Below are 10,296 nucleotides of genomic sequence, written 5' to 3' on the forward strand. Positions count from 1 at the left end.
AAAATGCTGGGTTGTTTCAACCCAACTTTGGGTCAAATATGGACTAACCCAACCGTTGGGTTAAATTTTTACATTAAATTTTTAACCCAAAAGTTGGGTTAGTCCATATTTGACCCAAAGTTGGGTTGAAACAACCCAGCATTTTTTAGAGTGTATGTTAATGTGTGGCACTTAAAACTACTGTTTTGAGGAATTGCCTCAAGATTGTAATTTATGGCATTTTTCATATGCATCAGGCAAAATAAAACTAAGTGTGAAAGTGTTTGCACAGAAATAGGTCCAACTAAATATATCATTTTCCTTCAGCTTGCCTGTGATGTCATGGTATGGCATACATTTGAGGAGGAATTGAAAGTTAATTGTTGCGAGCAGACAGAGATAACATACCTTATGAACAATGTGCTGAAATATCAGAATTTTTTGTTTTTTGTTTTAATAGAACTTGCAGTATTTACAATAATTCCAAATCTCACTGTTTAAAACTGGGCGGAAAAAATAGCCCCAACTGTACACATTTACAATACATTTTCTTTTCATATTTTTATTCAGTTTTCATAATCAGTGGGATCCACAGTATTTAAGTTTTAACAGCAGGCTTTTGGTGACATTTCCTCCAGTCCTGTGAATTGCCTTATTGATTTTTTTTTCCCTGTTACATATTGTGTTGGTTTCTAAAAGGCATCTTTTTATTATTTTTATTTTTTTTACATTTTCTATACTTTTTTTTCAGTTTATTCATCCTTTCTGCTATTTTAGTCATGTTAATTACACATGCGCATCCGTGTATTCAACAACTTCTCGGCATCCGGACAAAAAAAGAACAAAGACTGACATCAAAGCAAAGAAATTCACACAAATCACTATATTAGCATGACAATCAAGTGAATACAGAAGAGTTTGCTTCTGAACCATTGCGGGACCGAGTTGAGCTGTAGTTTTCCCGTTACATGTTCATAGCAGGCCTTTTTTATTTTATTTATTCCTTTGTTTATTTTTACCTTTTTTATAATTTTCCTTTTTTTTTGCGATCACGATAGTTAATATTCTCTATCATGATTATTATATTGTATTTTTCAAAATACAATCATTTCATTTATAGATTTCAAAAACGCACCTGAGTTGGACGGCGGCGCGCTCCGACGCATCCAGTCGTAGGGGTTCCGTCTCTGAGAGTTGGGCGACAGCTGACCGACTGATGTGTTTATGGAGGATGGAAGAAGGCCAGGCGCTTGAACGGACGAAAACTCTGGAGGACTGAAGCCCAGCTGACCAGTGCTCGAGGTCGAAGCTCCAGTTCCCGGCCCGTAAGGTGTCCATTCCTCTCGCGGAGGAGGGTACGCGGGATTCCAGGCTCCTGGTTGGCTGTGGTGAGGGTCGCTGGTAATTCCAGATACGTGATGGTAGCCTGTGAAGTCTGGATACTGAGGAGGTGCGGGGACAAAATTCTGAGGGTTCAGGTTTAGGCTTGGGTGTCTTACGGAATTTGGGTACATACTGGTGTCCTTCTCCAAGAGATAACTCACGTACATTTTTCCGCCGGATGACTCCAGTGCATTATATGCACCCAGACAATTGATCTTGGCTCCTTAGGCCCAGGTTTCCCTATAACCTGACGGCTCCTCTACCTGGCCAGATTCTCTGAACCCTCCAGCCTCGGTGGCTGCTAAAGGTTGCGATGTTGACGTCACTTTTATGATCATGATGATCACCCTCCCACGGTCTCGAGACTGCCTTGGTGATGTTCCAATTCAGAGCGCTCCACGAATGAATGCCATTCAGAATGTAAACCTATTAGTATAGGCCTACATGCACTCTAAATACAAAGTGTAAAACTGGCATGAAATTTAAAAAGACAACACGTATACATTTACTGTTGTAAGAAATGTTGTTTCTATGATTTAGACTAGCTCATTACTTGCGGATAAAATACAAATAAGCCTATATTGCATTTAACTATCAATCATGCATAGCTATTTTTAAGGTAAATTAGGCTTTTGTTAACATTTTTTTTTTTTTTCAGAAATACAAATGCCAGCTGGAAACGGGAATTCCCCAAATTCCTTGTGCGCACCATCATATTTGATTCGATTTTATTTCAAGTTCAAGTTATTCTTATTTTTGTTTTCCTAAGATCGGTGTTGGTAATACATGTATGTTGTTTAGTTTAGTGCTATTTTTGCATTTGTGTTTTTTATTGGAAACAGGAGCTAATTATCATGAACTTTAATTGTTATGTGGCCTTTTTACATATAAAACAATAGCCCGAAAGCATTTGTATACTATTTTATGATTTAATGACATGAACTGTAAAATATACTGTGACTAAAATACCGCGCCGTAATACAGTGTCACTGTGTTTTTATGATATGATGGCAAACAAAACTACCAGTTTTTAGCATAAATTTAACAAAACATTATTATTGCAATCTCTATACATAATGTTATATATTAGGCTACACACACGCACGCGACATTCGATTATCAGCTGATTCAAAACAAGGAACAATGTCTACAGTGCGAACAAGACAACATGTTCGTAATATGATCATTTTATCAGATCGATTTTATGGGGTATGCATGTTTTAAACGTAGGCTACATTTTTAGACAGATTATATGCAATCACATTTTATATATTATTAATACAATGAATGCTATAAATTGTAAATGTAATTGTTATATATATATATATTGTGAACTGTACACATGGAACAGCCATCGGCGCAAGACGAAATGAAAAATTAGACATGATTATTTTACAGTAGCACATTAAATATTATAATAGGCCTATATATATAGAGAGAGAGAGAGAGAGAGAGAGAGTATTTTAATTGGATATATGTATCAAAGTCCAATTAAAATGTGTTGTTAAATTACGTAAATTACGTATGGCTGCATTTTAAGTATCCCTGTCTTCTGCACGGAAGACCAGGACCACAATTTCACCTGGACTTTCAAAGCATTTAATCTATGAGCCAGTTTTCAAGAAGAAATTGGACAGAGATAAAACTAATATCGCCTATACCAAATTATTTCAGGATGTCTCCTATCAGCTTTTTATGATATGAAAACATCTAAAACACACGGCCATAAAATTATGAGCTGTCCAAAAAAAAAGAAAAAGAAAAAGAAAAGGTGGTCTAAAATGAAAACATTTGACACCCGGACAAAAGTGATGTAAACCATTGTTAGAAAAACTGAAATGTGTCTTGGGTAATTTAGATTGTATGGGCTAGTTATATGTGTTGCTGCTCAATAGTATTTATGATTGTGTTCATGTTGTAAAGACTAACAAGTGTGTGTTTGTGGGCTAATACATTTATAACCGTAGTAGCTTTTATTTCACTGTTTGGCTAGAAAACGGTTGCCTATTGATAAGATAACGACGTGGAATATACTTTCTTACATTTTAATTGGTTTACATCCTATTTTTATTGTATTCAACCTTTACTGACCTATATCTTAAACAGAGTTACTTAAAATACACACGATTTATCAAACTATTCATCAAGTTGTTCTTCACACTCTAAAAAATGCTGGGTTAAATATAACCCAGCACTGGGTTAAAAAGGGACAAACCCAGCTAGTGGGTTGTTTTGACCCAGCTATTGGGTTGTTTTGAACCGCTGGGTCAAACAACCCAATAGCTGGGTTTGTCCCTTTTTAACCCAGCGCTGGGTAATATTTAACCCAGCATTTTTTAGAGTACAGGATTCAGTCATTTCTCACTGAGGAGAAATGTTAGTTTATAGTTTGACTCGTGCTTTTCCTCTTCACATTAAACATTACCACTCAACTCTAATCACAGTTTAATGTCACCATCTGAAAACGTGCAAACACTTTACACGCCACTAGGCACACCAATAAATAAACATGTTTCTCCGATGCAATGTAAAAGACTTCGAGGACATAGAATAATGCAAACGGTTTTGGTCAGTTCGGAAGGAGAAAAGGCTTTCAAAGCGATCTGAGAGGATTTAGATGTGTGGGGTCACATTTCACATCCAAGTGTGACTTCCTTGTAATTGAAATGGGAAGAGCTTTCGGGAAAGAAAGAGAGAGAGAGAGAGAGAGAGTTAATATACAAATCAAATTTTTATGAATAGCCTATAAATAAAATATATTAATAAATAGGCCCTGTGAATTTTAATGTTGATTAAAATGCTGATTAAATTGTTTTGTACACTGTAATTTATGTATTTTTACAGCTGTGGAAGCACTTGTCTCGCTTAAAATAACCATAGAGTGTTTGTATATAGAGTGTAGTGTAACGAACGCTGATGGTTGATAATAATGCGAGGAAAAGCACTGGACTCACGACAGAGAGCTCGTTGCCCTTGTTAACACAGTGCTGATGTAAAAGTATCAGTACATTTATACCTGCATTTACAAGGCATTTCACGTTATTCCTTCGACCATTCGAAAGAACGAGATCAGCGCTCAGTGTTTCCATATTTAACAATAACAATTGTTAAATATGGAACAATTAAATATGGAACAATTAACAATATACGAGGTAAAATTAAAAAGGGGTGGGGAAAAAAACTATGTTTGTTTAAATAGGTATGAGAACAACATCTGAATTAGTTCCTTCTTACCAGGAGCAATAACCTATATTTATATACTTAAGCAAATTAATAAAAACTAAACGCCTATATTGGACTTGCTTTAGCATATTTAGTAGCTAGCAGATAACAAATACAGTAGCAGATAATAATTGCAGTGACTTGTTTTTATAACAAAACAAATAGCTACAGTAAAGCATGTCGTAACTAGTGAACTAATATTTAAAATGTATGTAGTAATTTAATTTCAATGTGCTAATGTATTAAGGAGATGGTTGCATTTGTATTTTATTTTCGGCTAAACAATAGGCTACTAAGCAAGGCTGTGTTTGTACAATATCGTAGGCTACTATAGAAACGATCGTATGAATCATTTTAGAATTACGGACTGTTTAAAAAAAAAAATCGTAACGTTAGTAGTTGTTGAGAGTCGTTTTGTATTTAGTGCCAAGCAGACAGTCTCGTGCAGTCACCTGCAGGACAACCGCGAGATCACACCTAAACCTAATCCTGTTATGCAGTGTGGTTTTATTCCATTTATGTGGCTTTATCAATTTAAGTCCATTTTGTTATTTATTTAGTCAGTTCAAAACTGCACAGAATAAATGCATAGAATAATGTAATAAATGCATAAGTAATTTTAGCTGCAAAATAAATGAAAGGTTAATACATTTTGCCAAAATAAATCAAAATTCACTGATTTGAATTGAGGGGGTGACTATTCCTTTAAGGCAGTCTTGAAGCAGAGGCACATCACATACACTGCATGTTCTTCTGAAAGCACATGTGGATTGTGTGAGGGCTTTGGTTTGTGTCATGCATGATAAGACTGTCCTTCTCTACTGTGAGAAGCAGGAGCAAGGGGATGCATTCAATAAGCAAACTCCAAAACCTACAGCTTGCTAGAATTCCCCTTTGTTTTTTTCCTTATTGTTTTGTGCAGCCAACTGCAGGTGAAGCATGAATGCCTTCACCACTGCAATATCCGCAAAAGTGATAAAGAAAGATAGAACACCTTCTGAAAAAAGAAGTGCACTTAATTGTACTGAATGTGCACTTGTAGCGTACTTGCAGTGCACTTTGTACTCGCATCAAATTATACATTTTACTTTAAGGTATACTCTAAATCATTATGTCGTAATCATCTTTTATTGTGCTTCAAGTACACTTGTTGTTAAGTGTTGACTAACATACTAATGCACGTGTAAAGTACATGGTTATACATTTTCTGTTGTGTTGGTATTACATTTAAAGTTAACATAATTTACTAAATTGCAACTTCATTATTACAAAAGTGTAATTACAGATACATTTAGAGTTGACCCTCATTTTTAAGTTGTAATAGAAATGAAATGAAAGCATGAATTAGTAGGCTACACTGAAATAGTAGTACATGTCGTATTTAGAAGAGAAGTCATTATGAAAGTAAGTACTAAACTCTTACTTAAGCGGGTCAAAAAAGAACTCTTAATTTCAACTGTTGCCTTTAATATAAAGTATAATGTAAAGTATAATCCAATTTGATTTAATTGTAAAAAAAAAAATGTCACTTTTACAGTGTACACTTTTTGAAGTGTAATAAGTAGACTTTTTAAAGTATGCAAAAATGCACATCTTTTTCACAAGGGGGCAGTACTATACACCCTCCATATTTCTGTATGACGAACAATGAGGCATATTTCAAAATCATATATTCAAATGTAAAACAAATGACATAAAATATGAACACCTCTGCACAATTTTTTTCCAACACCACTGAATTTGAAACTGTAGCAAGAATCAGAAGTCTTTTTTTCTGTTTATTGTCCATCACCTGTTTACACCCTTCAGAGGGCAGAGCGTGGTTTGTGGAAAGCTTTGAACAGTCACACAGTTCCACCAGGAGGTCATTAAATGGTATTGGGCCTGACCCCAAGACCCTATCATCCATCCACCAATGCCATGTGCTGCAGGGGATTGCCTTGTACACTGTATAAGAAGAATCCAGTCGGCCAGAACAAACAGCTTGTACTTGTAATAAAGTGTTGAAATGTAGTGATGTCTCCTCGTGGTCTCCTGGTGCTCAGCAGCAGGACATTTGGATTCTGCATTACAGTCTGACACAAATAGGATGCAAAAACAGTTGAAACAAATCAAGTTGCAAATCTGAAGTTCAGTTAATAAAGACGCTTAACTAAAGCAAAAACATTTTAAATGTAATGCTTGTGCTGAGATTAAAATTTGGGTGCAACAGTGTGTGGACCAGTGTTGGGGAAAGTTACTTTTAAAAGTAATGCATTACAATATTATTTGTAATTGTAACAATTGCGTTACCCCAACACTGGTGTGGACGTTTTCATATTTTAGCCAGAAGCGACGGTTTATTAAGTTAAAAATAATGATGGATTTGTTTCTTGCAAACATGCATCTTCTGGCTTCTCAAGATGTTAATTCAATTCAATTCAAAAGCTTTATTGTCTACCCCAATGGGGTAGAAAATTGTCTGAAAATTGCAGAAAATTCATGGACTGGAGTGGTGTGGATTATTGTGATGTTTTTATCAGCTGTTTGGACTCTTATTCTGACGGCACCCATTCACTGCAGAGCATCCATTGGTTAGCAAGTGATGCAATGCTACATTTCTCCAAATCTGTTCCCATGAAGAAACAAACTCATCATCTACATCTTGGATGACCCGAGAGTGAGAAAATGTAAGCAGCTTTTCATTTATGAGTGAACTATTCCTTTAAAATCTGTTTTTAAAAGGAAAAAGTCTGTTTTATATAGGGACTTGAGTCAACTGACCTATATCTTCCAAATCAAATATATACGGTGAAAATACACACTTTGAGTGAAGCTCACATTTGATATTAAACAACTGTTTCTTAATAGTTTTTGTTATCAGTTATGTTTATTAGTGTTTTGTTACAATCATGTTGTTTAATGCATTGTTGTGGTGTCCTGTGATTGCATTTTGTGTTTGTGTGTATGACACAATTATACACACCATCTATATATTACTATTTATCTCAGATTATGGAAAAGCTACTTTTGATGCATTTTTTATATTCTGTGTAAATAAGGTGATGAGGTGAATGACCGGCCTGTGATGAGCTGGCTGCGGGACGGAGTGCACAGCGGCTGGACATAGTAGTCAACTCGAAAAGCGATCTCAAGTCACTGCAAGACGCAGAAGTTTGTAACCGTCCATGTCAATTTATTTTATTCTATTTTGTTGTCTGCCACTTTAAAGCAGCACTATGTAACTTTTTCTGTGTTCAAAATTTGCTAAATGTATATATAATGAGCGAGTACATCATGAATTCATCTCCCAAACCGCGTTTTTGTCTTATTCCGAATCACTACGGTACACTTATAATAAGTACTTATATTTGGACTATTGTAGGCTGGTCGCCGCTGCGGAGTAACACATACCTGCGTGAATCGCCATAGACATAAACGTAGAGAAGTAGCTCCGGTTGGAATGTTCTTCCGCGGGATGTGTGCAGTTCTGTTTATTAACCGCTAGAGCGCCTAAAGTTACATAGTCAAGTCAAGTCAAGTCAAGTCAAGTCTGCTTTATTGTCAATTCTTCCACATGTACAGCACATACACACAGAGAATTGAAATTGAAACAATAGTGCTGCTTTAAAGGGATAGTTCACCCAAAAATTAAAATTTGATGTTTATCTGCTTAAAACATCACATTTTCATTTTTGGGTGAACTATCCCTTTAAATGCTTCAGCTTGTCAAAGCAGGCTGGATTCTGATTGACTGTCGATGTTTTTATCATTCATCTGCTGAAAAAATTGCTCTGAAAGTGATTCCAACTTAAAACTATATCTTTATTGCTAATGTTACAGTTATCGTCCTTGTATGAACGGTCTTAACACTTCTGGAAGCAGTTATTTTGAAAATGTAAACATTTGACAGATAAGGTAACTTAGTGAAAAACAAAACTGATTCTGAAAAAATAACAGTAAATATGTGAATGAAACAAAAATATACCACACTACATTAAGACTGCTTCAAAATGAAACATATTAATGATAATTTATGCTGTGAATGCCAGGTTAAAATAGGTACTTTTTTTACAATGTATTTGGGAACGGAGTCACATTAAACCTCTTACAGTACAGGTTATGAATGTTTGCCGATTTGGTTCTGTTATGTTATGTCTGGGACTCTTAATATGCATTTGGTGGTGCTGTTGTATGCCTGATGCCAGGCTAGCATAAGCAATGAACAATGAACACTCATTCCTGACAGAAACACAAAAAAATTATCAAGATCTTTAGAATACACATTTATTTTCAATTTTGGACACATATAACATTTACATTATTTTACATCAGGACGTTTACTTAGGGCTTTGCATTTACTACTGATTCAAGTGCTTTGGCCACTTGGTCGGCGTTCATGTTGTCCAGTGAAATGCTGTGTTCTTTGCCAAAACCTGAGACAGAGAGATGCATCATTATGGTTATGTGGTCATTTGTATGAATATGCTTTAGTTTTCTGGAGTATCTTCCTACCATATCGTGCCCACAGCACGGGCTGAACCCCAGAGCACTCTCGGATCAGAATGGGGAACTCCGGATTTGCCGTCTTTAATGTCACATAATGCTGCTCAATAAAATCCCTAAAATAAGAACAACAAATAAGAAATACTGAGACATAAGAATAAAGGTCCTTGCTCACTGAGTCAGAAATTTTCGAATGCGTTTTTTTTTTTTCTTTCTCGAATTCGTCATCCTTTCCGATCAAAATGCTTGCTACGGATGCGAAAACGCAGAAAATCAAACCTGATCTGATTTTTTTAATTTGTCTTGAAAAAGGCAGTTACTAACAAGTGGCTAAATGGGACTTAGGTTGTTCGAGGACATTAAACACGACACTAAACAAGCTCATCTAATCACTAGTAGCCAGTGTTGGGGAAAGTTACTTTTAAAAGTAGGCTAATGCATTCCAATATTGCGTTACCCCTAAAAAGTAACTAATTGTGTTACTTAGTTATTTTTTATAGAAAGTAATGCATTACATTTCAAAACCTGGGCAGGGCTTGCTTGTTTGTTTTTAATATAGCTAAAAAAGTTATTTTACAAATGTAAAAGCCCTTTCACAACAAAAGTGAAATGAATACGCCTCAGGCTGAAGGAAATGCTTCCTACCATATCGTGCCCACAGCACGGGCTGAACCCCAGAGCACTCTCGGATCAGAATGGGGAACTCCGGATTTGCCGTCTTTAATGTCACATAATGCTGCTCAATAAAATCCCTAAAATAAGAACAACAAATAAGAAATACTGAGACATAAGAATAAAGGTCCTTGCTCACTGAGTCAGAAATTTTCGAATGCGTTTTTTTTTTTTCTTTCTCGAATTCGTCATCCTTTCCGATCAAAATGCTTGCTACGGATGCGAAAACGCAGAAAATCAAACCTGATCTGATTTTTTTTTATGACGAACGAAAGTTTCGAAGGCAGCGAGTAAGCGTGATTGACAACGTCAGGTTGTATTTATTTTTTTACATGCGAAAATTTCGGACCAGAATTTCAGACTCCGAGCAATGAAACAATACCTCAGTTATGCTCTGACCTACACAGTGTGGGTTAAAATCATAGACTGTATAAAAACATGGACGTAGTGTCCGTGACGTAACCCGTAGACTTCCGACGAGCATTTTGAAGCCTAAAGTAGGCGGAGCCAGCCGTCGCCATCTTGGCAGCGCGTCACTCCCGGATAATCGAAAAT

At 36.0% G+C, this 10,296-nt stretch overlaps 2 protein-coding genes and 1 long non-coding RNA gene across 3 annotated transcripts in view; all 3 read right to left on the reverse strand.

Moving 5' to 3' along the window:
* The window catches only part of cdx1b (caudal type homeobox 1 b), a 5,866-nt gene extending 4,258 nt beyond the window's left edge, over positions 1 to 1,608 (reverse strand). The window contains exon 1 of the mRNA XM_016451578.1: positions 1,115 to 1,608. Coding sequence (XP_016307064.1) covers positions 1,115 to 1,529 — 415 coding nt within the window. The 5' untranslated portion in view covers positions 1,530 to 1,608. The remainder of the gene's footprint in view (positions 1 to 1,114) is intronic.
* The window catches only part of LOC107661812 (uncharacterized), a 19,071-nt gene extending 15,977 nt beyond the window's left edge, over positions 1 to 3,094 (reverse strand). The window contains exon 1 of the long non-coding RNA XR_001631143.1: positions 3,084 to 3,094. This is a non-coding gene — a long non-coding RNA (uncharacterized LOC107661812). The remainder of the gene's footprint in view (positions 1 to 3,083) is intronic.
* Positions 3,095 to 8,843: 5,749 nt separating this feature from the next.
* LOC107661794 (NADH dehydrogenase [ubiquinone] 1 alpha subcomplex subunit 2-like) overlaps positions 8,844 to 10,296 on the reverse strand; it is a 4,409-nt gene continuing 2,956 nt past the window's right edge. The window contains exons 2-3 of the mRNA XM_016451561.1: positions 9,715 to 9,821; positions 8,844 to 8,999 (exon numbers count right to left, since the gene is read on the reverse strand). Coding sequence (XP_016307047.1) covers positions 8,908 to 8,999; positions 9,715 to 9,821 — 199 coding nt within the window. The 3' untranslated portion in view covers positions 8,844 to 8,907. The remainder of the gene's footprint in view (positions 9,000 to 9,714; positions 9,822 to 10,296) is intronic.

The sequence above is a fragment of the Sinocyclocheilus anshuiensis genome, unplaced genomic scaffold (genome assembly GCF_001515605.1).
Source record: "Sinocyclocheilus anshuiensis isolate Anshui unplaced genomic scaffold, SAMN03320099.WGS_v1.1 scaffold207, whole genome shotgun sequence".
Classification (NCBI taxonomy): Eukaryota; Metazoa; Chordata; class Actinopteri; order Cypriniformes; family Cyprinidae; genus Sinocyclocheilus; species Sinocyclocheilus anshuiensis.